Source organism: Mobula hypostoma, chromosome 7 (assembly GCF_963921235.1).
Source record: "Mobula hypostoma chromosome 7, sMobHyp1.1, whole genome shotgun sequence".
NCBI lineage: Eukaryota > Metazoa > Chordata > Chondrichthyes > Myliobatiformes > Myliobatidae > Mobula > Mobula hypostoma.
This window is the reverse complement of record NC_086103.1, coordinates 162,346,306-162,361,594: the sequence shown is the minus strand read 5'-3', so window position 1 is coordinate 162,361,594 and position 15,289 is coordinate 162,346,306. Positions and strand designations below refer to the sequence as shown.

The 15,289-nt window shown below is 38.4% G+C and overlaps 1 protein-coding gene across 1 annotated transcript in view; it reads right to left on the bottom strand.

Annotated features, from left to right (window-relative positions):
* Window positions 1–15,289, bottom strand: part of LOC134349959 (testis-specific gene 10 protein-like) — a 104,222-nt gene that overhangs the window by 43,060 nt on the left and 45,873 nt on the right. Inside the window, 4 exon segments of the mRNA XM_063054913.1 lie at window positions 5,395–5,563; window positions 7,610–7,665; window positions 8,484–8,638; window positions 12,331–12,446. Of these exon segments, the coding sequence (XP_062910983.1) occupies window positions 5,395–5,563; window positions 7,610–7,665; window positions 8,484–8,638; window positions 12,331–12,446 (496 nt within the window).

The window sequence follows — 15,289 nt, the reverse complement described above, 5'->3', positions numbered from 1 at the left end:
TAAAGCAAGGTAGCCAATAAACCTAATAAACAGGTTACAAATTACGAAATAAGCTTTATCTGAAACTAGTAAAGTTCAAAAAGCACATTCATTTTAATAAATACTTGGACAATTTAAATATTGAGCAGCTATAGTTCATTAGAGCCATGCTGTGCCAGAACACGGACTTGCGAATTAACTGACAAATAGTATATGGTAGCAACTAATTATTTTAGAACCATCTAATGTTGTATCTTAACACCTATATTAAAAAGATCCTGTGCGATCCCTGCTATCAGATAATTGTGATAAAATTGATAAGAGTTTTAAAATTTTGATGGCTGCGCGATAATTTTTTTAGGCAATCCCTTAAGATCAAGGATTATTTGCTTCTATTCTGGTACTCCGGGTTCTGAAGTAACACGAGGCCAATAATCTTAAGAATGAAGGCTTAACTAACACATGAGGTACATTTGGTTCTCTGACCTGTACTCAGTGGAGTTCAGAAGGACCTATTGAATCTTACCAGATACTGGAATGCCTGGATAGAGTTTCAAAGAATTTTCGATAGCTAGATATATAGATCTTCTAAGTGATATCACGTACTTTGCCCCAAAATGTCTCATTTGAACCTAACTTCCTGACCCAACATCTTGATGCAAATAAGAAGGTAGCGACTATATTTAATTAGGAGTTTAAGGAGATTTGGTATGTCACCAAAGACTCTAGCAAATTTCTACTATCATAATTTATAGTATATTTTATGTATTGCACTATCTTGGTGCCATAAAACAACAAATTTCACGACCTACAGCATGTCAATGTGATAATAAACCTGATTTTGATTCTTAACAGTGTTGTTGGTCTGATAGAGGTTTGATGTAAGTGCATTAAATTTTCCCAAGATTAAATGGTATTCTGCGCCCAACTCATTGGTAGCAAGACAAATAGAAAATCAAAATCAAGTGCTTAGTTGTATCTATAATAACTCTGAGAACTCCCTAACAAATTCAAGGACCTCCACCCTTACCTACAAATTCCTAAGCGCTTACTTTGTTGTGCCAAGGCAGAGAGAGTAGAACTGAGAATGCATGACTTGAAATCATTGTATCTCAGCACCAGTAGTGGGAAACAGGGGCTAAACAGGTGTGTATGTTATATATTTGAAATATACCAAATACAATTGGGTTCCAAGGTTGTCAAGCCAAGGAGAGGTAGTGGGGACAAGCTCCCACTACCTAAAAGTGCTCCTCACGGCATGCGCCTCAAATAGCCTCTGCCAACCAAGTCCAACTCCTGGCCTTCTCATGTGGCTTAGCCTCAAGCCCGGCAGAACTGTTTCTACTGACAGGAGAAGGAGCGAAGTCGGGTCATGGCACCTTAAAACCAGTGCTTCGGGTAGATGGAGCTCGTCAGCCTGGGAAGGCAGTCCATCTAAGAGAGGGAAAACTCTGATTTCAAACCCCTGCTGCCTTGCGGCCATACCCACTGATGGGAAAGGCTTCGGGAGTAAACCCTGAGGACAAATCCGGAGCTGGAGTCCCTAAGGCAGTCTGACGTTGCCTTCAACCTTGTTCTGGCAGCTCCTATGACGACACTGGTGCCAAGCTGCATCGGCCCTTGCCCTTCCCTTGGAGAACATCAGTGGAGTGGAGAGGGGAGACTTGCTGCATGGGCAACTGCTGGTCTTCTATACAACCTTGCCCAGGCCTGCACCCTGAAAAGGACACTCCAGCAGCACCTCACCGTGATGGCACAGAAGCAAGACTTTCCAGGTGCAGATCCATGGTCTTGCAAGATTAACAGATGCCACCAACCAACAAAATACAATTTATGAAAGGTAAATTATTGATACTAATATCTCAGCTGAACACTGTTAATCTGACTCTACACTGAGGCAATCAAATCAGCAATGTTAAGTGGGTTTCTTTCCAGTATGTAAAATAAGAATCACACTTCTGGATCTAAATGAGTAAACTACACTGGAGTTTAACAGTACCTATTTTAAACATTCAGCAATGCACCAGCGGAAAACAATGTTATGAGAACTATAAGGGAAATAAAGCCAAATTGTGCAGATAATTGTTTTACTTCTCTACTATTACACAGATTTATTTTTGACATTATACACATAAATACCCTCGGACCTTATGTCCAATTAAATTATCTATCTGATAGTTTAGTTTCTCCTGGAGGCCTAGACTGAGCATGTTGAAGAAAAATCCCTTGGGAATAGTTTCAATAGCAGTAACATGATAAAAATTCAAAGAACGTGTGTAGGTTACTGTTCTTTGTTACCTTATTTTAATGTGACTTTGTTATTATCGTTCTAAATTATTCAGCTCACAAAGTGGATCCTAATATCATTTAGCCTTTCCTTGCGGTTTGAATCCAGGTTTGCCAAAGGAAATAAATTAGTCACTCAAGTAAAAATCCCAATGCCTTTGGTTTATCATGCCAGAGTTCTAATTACTCGTTTAACTTCTGACAAGTATTGACTAAGACAGAAGCACGTGAATGTAGCCAGCTAGTAGTGGCCATCTTACTTTCTTGTGTTGCCACAAAAAAGTCAATGTTGAAATTCTCCAGAACCTTACAAAGGTAGCACTTCATAGAAAGCACCTCACAGACAATTTGCTCCCACCCAACCACACTGTACACAACATGTAAACTACCATGAAATCTATCATAACTGGTATCTTCTGAAGAGACTCAAAGCCTTTCTTCCTCAACGAACCATGACAAGTCTGATGACAATGACCCCAAGATCCACATGCTCATCAACCACTATAATATTTCTGCCCTCAGAAGACAGAGATTCAGCATATACTTCAAGAACAAATGGGTGGAAAGAGTGTAAGAGATGCAAGTAATCACTGGCAGATCTAATTTTTTTAATTTTTCATCTATAGCTCAAACGCAACATTAAAGTCTAAAACAAAGGTGAACTTGTTGAGATCGCAGAAGCAGGTAACTTGCTGGAAGGAACAATTTGAAGATCTCTTCAAGGGTGTTTATTGGGACCCTGCTCTTGATGTGAGCACTCTTGATTCTAATACAGCATTTGAATTGAGACTTGTGGTTACAAAATGGCCACATGCCAAAAAAAAAAGTCTCTTGGATCAAATGGTCTCCTTGCTGAAGTTCTAAAATTTTGTAATGAAGAGCTTCGTTCATGAACTCACAACTTCTGTCTATATCAGGGAAGTGGAGCAAGTGCCAGGAGACCAAAGAGAGATGCTGGATTGTTACATTTTCAATAAGGGTAACAAGTCCAACTGCAGTAACTATAGAGGCATCACCCTGCCACGGGGAAAGTCATTGCTAAGGTCCTCCACAACCACCTCCTTCCTGTAATTGTAGAGCTGCTTCTGAAATTTCAGTATGAATTCCATCTACCTTTCACTAGTGGACGTGACATCTTCACCCTGTGACAATTTCAAATGAACTAGTAAGAAGCAGTACCAACCACTAAATGTGGCTATTCTCGACGTAACTACATTCTTTGACTTCATCAGATGGCAGGAATTTGGAGCACCTCCTCAAGTTTGTGTATCTGCAGAAATCCATATGATGCTGATTTCAGGACAGCATAAAAGCCATGGTCCTAATTAATGAGTCATCAACAGACTATCTTAGTGAGATCAATGTCAAGCAAGGTTTCATCATTGCTCTGACACTTCTTTCAATCTTTCGCACTACAAAGCAGCATTTCATTTCCAAGTGGAGCTAATTGACAGGACTATTGGGAAATTATTCAGCCAATAAAGCCTGCAGTCTAGAACTAATAGCAAATATCACATAGAGGCCCACCTCAAGCTGTTGTACACTTGTTCAATAAAGCATATGAGAGAATGAGACTTGTGCTCAAGATCCACAAGATAAAGATCCTCTACCAGACTGCCCAAGCTGTGCAATGCTATCATCCAACAATAAAGGACATACAGAGACCACAAAAGCATGGGTAAGTTCTCTGATATCGGGAGAAACCTCCTCTCAGCAAAGGCAGGGATAGATGATGATACTCATCGCCACCATCAGAATACCGCCAAAAGTTTTTGGCCAACTGAGGAAAAGGAAGTATGCAGATCAAAACCTTATGACCTGTTGGGTGACATCAATTCCTATACTCCTCTATGCCTGTGAGGCTTGAATGATTCATAGAGTCAGTATCAGTTTTAATATCACTGGCATATGTCATGACATTTGTTGTTTTGTGGGAGCGGTACAGTGCAATACATTAAAAACTATAGATTCCAATATGTACAGTATTGTGCAATGTCAATGGCGTGCTAGATTTTTAAATCTGGTTTCAGATGGTATAGGCTCCACAGAGCTTTGATCTCAACATCATTGAGGCTGTCTGGGATTACCTGAAAAGACAGAAGTGAGACAGCTAAAGTCTGTAGAAGAACTGTGGCAAGTTCTCCAAGATGCTTCGAACAACCTACCAGTTGATTTTCTTATAAAACTGCATGACAGTATACCTGAGAATTGATGCAGTTTTAAAGGTAAAGAATGGTCACACCAAATATTGATTTGATTTAGTTTTATACTGTTTTCTGCTCTTTATAGTAAATGTTTTGATATTTACACTTTTTATTTCATTATTTACGAAAGCATCTTCTCTTTAAAGAATTATTTTACATGTTCTTAAGACTTTTGCACAGTATAACTTAAACTAAAGAAGTACTCCAAAAAGAGAGAGAAAAATAAAATAGTGAGATATTGTACATGGATTCATTGTTTGTTCAGTAATCTGATGGCAAAGGGGAAGAAAAAGTTTCTAAAAAGTTGAGTGTGTGTCTTCATGCTCTTATAGCTCCTCCTTAATGGTAGCAATGAGAAGAGGACATGGCTTGGGTGATGGGGTCCTTGATGATGATGTCACCTTTTTTGAGGTATCACATTTTGAAGATACCCTCAAAGCTGGGGAGACTGGTGCCCATGATGGAGCTGGCTGAGTTGGCAACTTTCTGCAGCTTTTTCTGATTCTGTGCAGTGGTCTCTCCATACCAGATGGGATACAACCAGTTAGAATGCCCTCCATGGTACATATGTAGAAACAGCAGTCACCTCAGTGCACTAAACAGATCCGACCAATGTTCTCTCTACAAAATCCTCTTCAAAGAACAAAATGTGGACAATTCCCATAAACTCATAAGTCACATTCCACAATTATAAAATGAATTGCCCTGATTTTGGGCACCTGTATCTGATTTTCCATGGGCTTTTTTCTGAATTTCCTGGTTTGAAATCTGCAGATAAGAAAGTATAAATGCAATGCAGTTCAAACCTTAATCAAATTTTCTATTTACATCAACAATTTGGACTTCCAAGAATTATTTGCAAATATTAGCACAATCAACAAATGAACTACTTTTGCAACAGCAGAAACACATTTCCTATTCTTACCTGATTATCACATTTTAGTTCTGACAGCTGTTCATGCAAGTGGTTGTTTTCATGAACAACATTTTCTCTTAACTGGCTTACTTGTGTTAGTTCAGAATTGATGGAATCATATTGCTGCTGAAGACTGGCTATCTCATTTTCTTTATTGTTAACAGTTTCATTTAATTGACTAAGGAAATAGAACACATACAGGTTAACTCAATGGCTAAAACTGTGGTTCAAATTCATATCAAGTAACATGACTACTAAGAATAGAATATTATTTGCATGGTTGGGTGTTCTTGAAATATCTTGGTCCACAGTATGTTTGAGACATGTAATTCTATTTATAGTATATTTAAGACTTCAAAAATGTGATTGCCTGGTTAAAGCATCAGAAATTATGACATTTCACTCACACCGATCATGACTTACCGTATACCTGTAATACTTTATCCCCAAGCTCTTGATAAAATTTGGAATAAAATCAGTATAAAATTTGGAACAGGCAGGTAAGTAAGCATATGAAAGTCTTTATATGCAACCAATTAAAACAATTTATTATGTGTGCTAAAGATAAGACATCAATTACCTACTCCAATCTTCAAAAGGAAATGTTTATTTCCTTTGTACAGGACTACTAGAGATCATTATGACTGAAAGTAGTATCATCTGAATAAACCAGTATATACGTGATGGCAAGGAAAATCTTAGTAGGTTAGAAGAATGTGTAGTAGTAGGTAAAAAGCAGTACTTGTGTTCCATGTCCTAGCTTCTCACAAAGCTAGGAGAAAGCTTAAAAGAGTAATTTCAATCATGTATCATTTACACACATTAACATCCCAGAGACAGGTGCTGTAGAGTATTTGGATTGTGCTTCCAGTTATATTGCTATGTGTAGAAGAAAACATTAGGGAGCTAATGGGATTGGTTGTACAGAATTTATTTGAGTTACCCAAATTGATCCTCTCACATAAAGTGAGGACAAGAGAAAGCAAACCAGATGAGCCATTTGTGTCATATAAATGATTCCTTACAAGTCCTTTAATACTTATTATGTCTTCAGTTAATTGTGCTCATTCCATGTGGTAGGAATAATAACATCCCAATAACAACCAGAATGGAAATAAACAAAACGTCAGTTTAATCCAATCTTCGAGAAAAGGATAGAAGGCTTGTCAACATACTATTTACTATCGGATGTCATTACTTTCATACACATCTTGGAATTCAGCTACCACCAGAACACTCAATTTCAGACTTCATGTTAACCTTGGCCCAATTATAGACAAAGGAGTTTGAGTTCTAGAAATGGTAGGAGAATGACTGCCCAGTTAGCACTGCAGAATCTAATGAAAAGTGACACTAATTGGGGTTAGAGAGGATAGGAGGAGAAAGAGATCTCCAGCAGCTTGGACCAAACTTGACATAAAAGACAACAGCTTAAGATGTTGGACATCAATCATCTCAAGGAAATTCTGAGATGCACTCATGACTGTCCCTCTTCCACCAAGATACCCATATTCAATTCGGTCCCGAATCGTCACTACCACGACCCCCGCAATTGATTTATAATGGTTACAAATGGGACAATGTTAAAATTATCCAGAATATCCTCCAGAAATGTACTCCTCATCTCCACTGTAATTTTCTTGTATTCTCCAACTCCCTTCTGACTCTAGCCTTTTGTGCAGTATCCTAGGCAAGGCTGTAGGAAAGCTTGGGACCAAGTAATCCTCGTGCAACCTAAACTTAAAATCACTATAAGGCTGTGTGCGAAAATAAATATTACCTAACATCTGCCAATGTGTCTAAGATTCTTCCAGTAGTCTCCAGATGACTACTGAAGCCTAACAGGATGATAACTGGCCGGGCTGGATTTGTCCTTCATCATCATTCACTTTGGGTATTGTCACCTAAATTATATTAGTTTCCTTTCATCCTTTAAGACTATTTTAAACCTCTTTATTTTGATCGAAATTTTCATTACCCCAAATTCTTGGCCACACAGTTAGCTTGTCTAAGATCCTTCTTACCCACAATGCCACCTAGTTTTGTATTAGCAGCACATTTAGAACTATGTAATTAGACCATTGACCAATGAATACCTAGTAGTAAAGTAAAAGGATCATAGCAAACAATAAAGTTGCAGGTACCAAATGACATACTGACATAAAAACACACCATATACATTTTCAAAAGCAGCATTTTGTGAAAACATCTACTGAGTACTTACTCAACAACTGATTCCAGTTCACTTATGTTCAGTTGGTAGTCTGATATGTTCTTTTTCTTTGGAAACAAGTAATAGTCAATTAAATACTGTACATATTTGGTTTAATATGCAGGTATTAAAAGCATGAAATTTTGCAAATGTTGTTCTACACATCTACTCTAATTCAATTAAACAAATAGTGTAAATGCTGGTAAAATTGTATGAACAGCAACTTTGGAAAAAAAAACAGCATTTAATTCTAGAGACACACGAGATGCAGATCTTGAGCAACACACACAAAATGCTGGTGGAGCTCATCAGGTAAGTGAGGATATCAGTTCTGATGAAGGATTTCTGCCTGAAGCATCAACTGTTTATTTCCCTCCATTAATGTTGCCCCTTGCCTGACCTGCTGAGTTTCCTCAGCATTTTCCGTGTGTTGCTCAGCATTTAACTCCATTTTTGAGTTTTCCAAAATTCTTCCATCAAGGCTTCAGGTAACATTTGCACAATATCTTTTTAGTCTTTTTTTTGCTCAGGAATTGAAAACTCTCCTAGGAAAAACAACTTCCACCTCAAATCAGTTTCATCTACCACTGAACTCAGTTGGAAACCTCTGGTGATTGCAAGCTACCTTGGCAGTAAAACTCAATGAGCAAACAAAACAGAGTGACAGTTACCCACCTTCAAAGAGTTTCCCCATTCATTCTTGTTGAATGAGATTATGCTGCAAATAGTTTAGATTTAACTTCATAATGACAAAACAAACTATAAAATTAGACCCACTTTCAGATTCTGCATGACCTTAAAAAAATTGCAGTCTTTGGGAAATATCAAAAGGTGTAGCCAGATCAGCATAGATGAATAATTTAGTAACTCTTTTAAAATCACTTACTTTTTGGTGAAGACTCTCTTCCAGAGAAGCAATTGTTTCAGTCTTTTCATCTGCAAGCTCTTGTAAACTTTTCTTTTGTTTATCAAGTTCACAGACTTTGGTATTGACTAAGCTAAGCTCTTCTTGAAGTGAAGCAACATGCCTACTCAGATCATCTATTGGGATGAGATTTTGAACATTATTATGGTATAGGTTTATTTAAATAATTGTGATGTTTATCAAATATATCTTTAGACAATGTTACAATTGTTCAGGAACTATATCTTTTGTTGAGAGTACATATGATGAACACTTTCACAATCTTTCTGCCCATCTTCATATTTTAAATATTTACATCCGAGAATAACAACATTTATTACTAGGAAATCATTTTGATATGGCAATGTACCAATCAAAACAAGGTACAGAAGAATGTAAGGAACAGAAGCTAGAAGTAGTTCATCTGGCCTCGAGCTCATTTGTTCCCCATTCATCAAGATCAAGACTCATCTTCTTCAGTGCCGTTTTCTAGATTTATCTCCATTACCCTTGATTCTCTAAATTCCCAGAAATCTACTGATCTGCGTTTGGCCTGCAGAGTACTCCAGATAGCAAATTTCAAAGATTCACTTTCCTCATAGTTAAGGAATTGCTCATGTTGATCTTAAACACCTATACCTACTGTGACGTAAAACCAAGTTATCAGAAGATTGACGCTAATGAGAGAGATAAGTGAGACAATGGAGAAACATTCAAAATGTTAATGAGAGAGGAGAGAGAGATAACGGAAAGAGACACCAGTCTGAGTATTGACAGACCGATTGCTTTGAACCTGAACTGTTTGAAGTTTGATGGACAGGCGATACCCCAGCAGGGGGATAAAAAGAACAGGTTCACTAAGGCAAGAGACACCACGAGATCACGAGATAACGAGACCCTGGAAAAGCGATGTGCCCCCACAAGTTGTTGAGAGTTTGGAGGTCTGGTCGCAGGAACCGACCATAGACGCACAGGGTGAAAGGGTACGATCGGCGGGAACCTGGTGTGTGTGTCCGCCCTTGCCTGGGTGCCGGGTTCTCCGCGGAAGAATGGTCGTATCCGGAACGGAGGGGTCACAGTCAGTGACCACAGAAGACTTAAAAGGGTTCGCCCGAAAGCTAACTGCGAAGAACAAAGGTCTGTGTGAATCAGAATTTGCATTCTCTCTCTCTCCAATGGCACAACAGCGATTACTGCGAACTGTACTAAGCTGAACTGAACTCTGCGTCACTTGAGACTGATCATTTTACCCCTAGACTGCGATAGAGCTTGATTGATTCCTATTATCCTAGTTCTGTGTACATGTGTTTTATCATTGCTAACCTGTTGCATTTATATCCTTACGATTAGAGTACTGTGTTACTTATTTCTTTAATAAAACTCCCTTAGTTCCAGTAATCCAGACTCCAACTAAGTGGACAATTTCTGCTGGTTTGGCAACCCAGTTACGAGGTACGTAACACTACTCTGAAACTGTGTCTCCTGGATTCCTTAAATAGGGGAATCATCTTTCCTGAATCCAGCCAGTCAAGCCCTGGAACTAGCTTAATGAAGCTTTACTACGTTCCCTCTGTGAGAAGTACATTTTTTTTCAGGTAAGATGACCAAAACTGTACACAATGTTCCAAGTATGGTCTCACTAAGATTACATGTAACTGCCACATCAGGTAGCCACATCTAGATCACATTGATAACCCTATCCACTCTCTCATCCATTAACAAATACCCTGGTTTTCTTTTGTGTGGATACCTCACATTTTAGCATATTGACTTCCATCTAAATAATTCTTGCCCGGCTGCTCTTCCTCCTCCCTTCTCACAATCTATAGCTATCTTGAAAATATAAACTTTTAGTCCCCTCAGGCTCAAAGAATTCCAGTAGATCATTCAAACATGAGTTTCCTTTCATAAGTTTATGTCGACTTTGTTCAAGCTTGTTAGTGTTTTTCAAGCTGTTGCATCTTTCATTATACAACTGATATCAGACTAACAGGTCAATGATTTCCTGTTTTCTCTCTCCATTTTTTAATTGAAATAATGGAATCACATATATGTTATCAATTCCCAAGAACAATTACCCAACATATTGGAATATTAACCACAACAGCATCCACCATCTCTTTCAAAACTCTGGCATTAAACTATTGGATCATTGGGATTTGTTAGCTTGGAAGCAGTATTTTTGACTAATAATTTTTTCAGGTCCTTATTCTCTTGACACCCTTGTAATCTCTAATACATCTTCTGTGACAACAGATGCAAGTCATTACTTAATTGCTCTGCAATTTCCTTATTCCCTATCTCTGTTTGTAAGGGTCTCCTACTTGCCTCACCAGTCTTTTTCTGCTTATGTACCTATATAGAAAAGCTCTTAGAATATACTTTTATTTTTTCCTATATACTCTCTGTTCCATTGTGACCTTCTTTAACAATTTGTTGATCCCATTTTACTGAATTCTAAAATACTCTCCGTCTTTATGACTACTACCATTTCTAGCAACTTTCCAAGCCTCGTCCTTGGATATAACATTATCTTTCTGTCCGTCAGGGATACATCTTTTTCTATTATTATGTATTACATTGTACTACTGCCACAATAAAATTCATGACATATGCCACTTAAACCAGATTCTGATTCTGAACTTTTTTTACTACTGGGCTTTTGTGCCTTAATGGAGTTTAATTTTTCACAATTTGCATTATTTCTTTAAATGTTACACATTCCCTACCACTGCCTTCTCATTCCTTGTATTCTCCCAGTCACTACCAACTCTCCTCTTATACTTTTGATGACTTTCTTTCTTTGCTATTTTGAGCTTGAACCAAATTTTACATCATGATCTATGAAACCAAGGTTACTTGCACTGATCTTTCTTATTAATAGCATCACACCATTTCCTTTTCCTTCTTGCCTGTCCTTCATAAATACCAAACCATATTGGATATTTAATTCCCAGCTTCTTTTGCCCTGCAGCCATGTCCCCATAATGCCAAATTAAATCTGGCCCAGTGCATATGTTAAAAGAAAATATATTCAGGATATTTTTCTTTGTGTGATGTTCAATTAATATCAAGCAGAATTAAAAACAAAAATCAGATATTTTCCAAGATCATGACTATACTTAATACTTACACAATATATATTTACGTACATATGTAACATCTTTCTTAAATTCTTTCTGAGGTTTGAATAGGGACAGGACCTTCAGCCCATCGTGTTCACAGACGATTACGCTAATCTAAAGTAATCCCATTTGCAAAACAGATTTTTTTTTTAATCTTCTGGTCATTATTGTTGATAAAAGCAAAAACTTCAAATGCAATAGTGAATATAATCAATAAAAAAAAAAGCAGATGACTCACTGATTTTGATTAGTGAATAGCCAACTTATTAAGAATAGAAATGTCTGATTTCCAGTCTGAAATTAGCAGGTGGTGGCAACATAAGAATGTACTATCCTCCAATTTAGGCAGAAATGGATGTAAAAGTCTCCTGATTACTGGTTATTAATTGCCACATAAAAGTGTATATTAATTTAATAGGCTGTTCCTCACAACCCTGATGATCCTCAATGTCAAGGCTCATAATGGACACAATGATTGCTTAATCAACATAATGGATAAAATTTCTTGAGCTAAAATTCAGAAGGATGAACCAACAGTTACACAACCTAAATGGGGTGTGAAAGCACACAGTGATAAGTCTGATGGCTTTATCTCAATTTTTTGCATCCATACATGTCAAAGGAAAAAAATCTTATACAGATGTACAAAATTATATTAACTATTCGCTATTCTTGTTTAAGATTAAGGGAACATTTGGCATTACCAATTTTTTCACTCTGTTGAACATTTTTATCCTGTGCAAGTTGTAGATCAGAAGATCTTATTGAGAGGCGTCTTTGGGATTCAGCAAGATTATCTTCGGCTTGGTCCAATAATGATCTACAACATTACATTTCATATTAATATAATTATAGTTATTGAAAGCAAAAGTACATTGCTGTTTCACTTGCCTATAAATATTTGATAAATTTCAAAGCAATCTTGATTCTCCTTTTTTTTTAAAAAAAAGCTAACGTGAATTTAAATTTTCTTATGCAGAATTGATAGATGTTATGGTAATATTCAGTCAATAGTAATATAATAAAAGTAGATGATCTGGTCTTTATCATACAGTTGTCTATGTGAAATTACTGCGGGTACATTGATAATAATATTTTCTACACTGAAAAGAATGGTAATTTAGCAATTGAAGTCCTACATTTGACAGAAGTACAAGATGATTGACTTCAAAACTATGGAAGTTATTTTGATTGAAAGACTTCAGTCTTCCAACAGGAAAGATGGGGAGAATTGAATACAGATATAGAAGAACATAGTATAGAAATGAAATTCTTACAGAATTTTCAATTTAAAGGACTGGAAATATCTAAAGGGATACTCAGAATCAACATTGGGCAGTGTGGCAATATTGACCCAAGAAAATTCACTAGATAAATTTCCAGTTTGAGGTAGAAATCCTGGTATCACATATGAAAGTTTTATGCTATGTGAATAGTAGGGATAAATATTCCCTCATGTTTGATGAATTTGATTGGTTGTATCTTCATATTTTCCACAAGTGTGGCTTGGATATAACTGTATCAGTGGTTCCCAAAGTAGGTGGGATCAGCCCCCCAGGGGCATTTCTAAAGAGGCAATAAAAGGGGTATGGGGGGGGGGAGTGCTCAGTAGCAAGGGGGCAGCAGAGAGATTACAGGCTTAATTTAAGAAATGAATTACTTATTATAAGCATTTGATCCTCAGTGCCTCATAATTGATTACAATGATCACACAAACATCTCATCTCTGGCTAACCCGCCATTCTCTGAGACTTTGCTCAAAGCACATTATAGTTGTTGAAAAGCAATGTGACATTTCTGTATTTGGCATATCATGAGAAATCAGTTCTGAAGAAGTCATGTTATTTCTGGACCTGGCCCTTGCATTTTTGCCGTTCACTACTGTAGTATCACTTTAGCTACAATTCCCATACTCTAATCACACAGTGACACAATTCCTGTGAATTAAGGTATTGTCATAAGCAGGGGCGACGCTGGGAGTGGACCCAACTGCAAGACACAGACACTGAAGTACTAGGAACAGGACTTGACTAGAGAGCTGGGACAAGAACACAGACTTGGGCTAGGGCATTGGCTAGGCAAACGGAACCAGGACAAGAAACTGGGAACTAGGAGCCTGGGCTTGGACTCCAAGCCGGAGACTGGACAAGGAGCCGGAGACTGGACAAGGACCCAGAACCTGGGTCTTGACTTGGGCTCAGACCCTGGAACTAGGCGAGGACGTGGTGTGGCTACAGAACTGGACATGGCTTGGGTTCTCTGAGGCGAGGACATGATGTGGTCTTGGGAGACAGGACTAGGTGAGGCTACAGGACAGAACATGGAATTCCTGCAGAGGACAAGAACACAAAGCCTTGGCTTGAATAGGACGAGAGACTCCTGGACAGGACGAGGGAACTCCAGCACTGGGCTGGGCGAGGTACTCCTGGGCTGGGTGAGACACATGGACAGGGAGAACACGAAGCCTTGACTTGGTTGAGGGAGGCAGGAACGCAGAGCCTTGGTAATCTTGAGAGACAGGAACATGGAACACAGAGCTGGAACCCCTCCTTGGAAACAGGATGTAGGGCTGGGTCTCATACACAAAACACTGGGAGACAGATCTCCACTCGAGGTAGAGGCAAACAGCCAGACCTACCTAGTGAAGGCGTGACAGAGAGACAGTTCAAAACAACGATAGACAGTTCCTTATCTTGCTCCTGTGGTTGAACTTGACAGCGATGCAAGCAAAGGTTGCAGGCGAGGGTTACAGGCAAGGCAAGGCTTCAGGCGAGGCAAGGCGAGGCAAAGCTTCAGACACTGATTGCAGGGCAAGGCTTCAGGAGGAAGGGGTCAAGAAGATTCAGACAGGGGATTTTGATGGGAACAATCCAGCAGCCAAGCCCTGGTCTCCAGAGGTACTTATGTGTCTGCCCAAACAAGAATCATGTGCCTTAATTAGAGCACCCAACAGAACAATGGAAAACCGGAAAACCTGGAATATGGATCGACAGACTGGACCATGAACCGGAATGCGGACTTCATGGACCGGACCATGACAGGTATGTCGTTCAAAGTTCAGAATCTGTCCTTTCAAATGGTCTTGAGTCCATTCCTCTCGTCCACAACACAACCAAGATATTGCTGTCCCACTTTATGTAGCTTCAGGTAGTCGGGTTTTAATTGAGTTATGATGTCATAACTTTCACCTTTATTGATTATAGCACTTGAGGTTGGAGTTAAACAATAGGCAATTGAAAGTGATTATTAATGCATAATGAAAATGGCAAAAGCAGACCAAATGAAATAGAAGTGTAGACAATATAGTGTAGCATATTTGAAATATGGATTCATACCAGCACCAAGTAACCAACAGCAGCCAGTCTATCTGTCGTGTACAAAAAAGCTTTTTTTCAAATGAGGTAATGAAATTGTCCGGGCTCCATGAACATTTGAAGAGAAAACACACTGACAGAGCAAGCAAGAATTTAGTCTCAGTCACTTGTGAAAACTTTCAGAAATAGAAAACACTTCAAAACATGTTTGCCAGTACTTCACAACAAAACAGCGATGGTTTGTGTGCTTCGTACAACATTTCATTGTTCATTGCTAACTCTGAAAAGCCCCATACAATTGGAAAAGAACTGATTCTGCCAACAGTAGAGGAGGTTCTGAGTACATTTT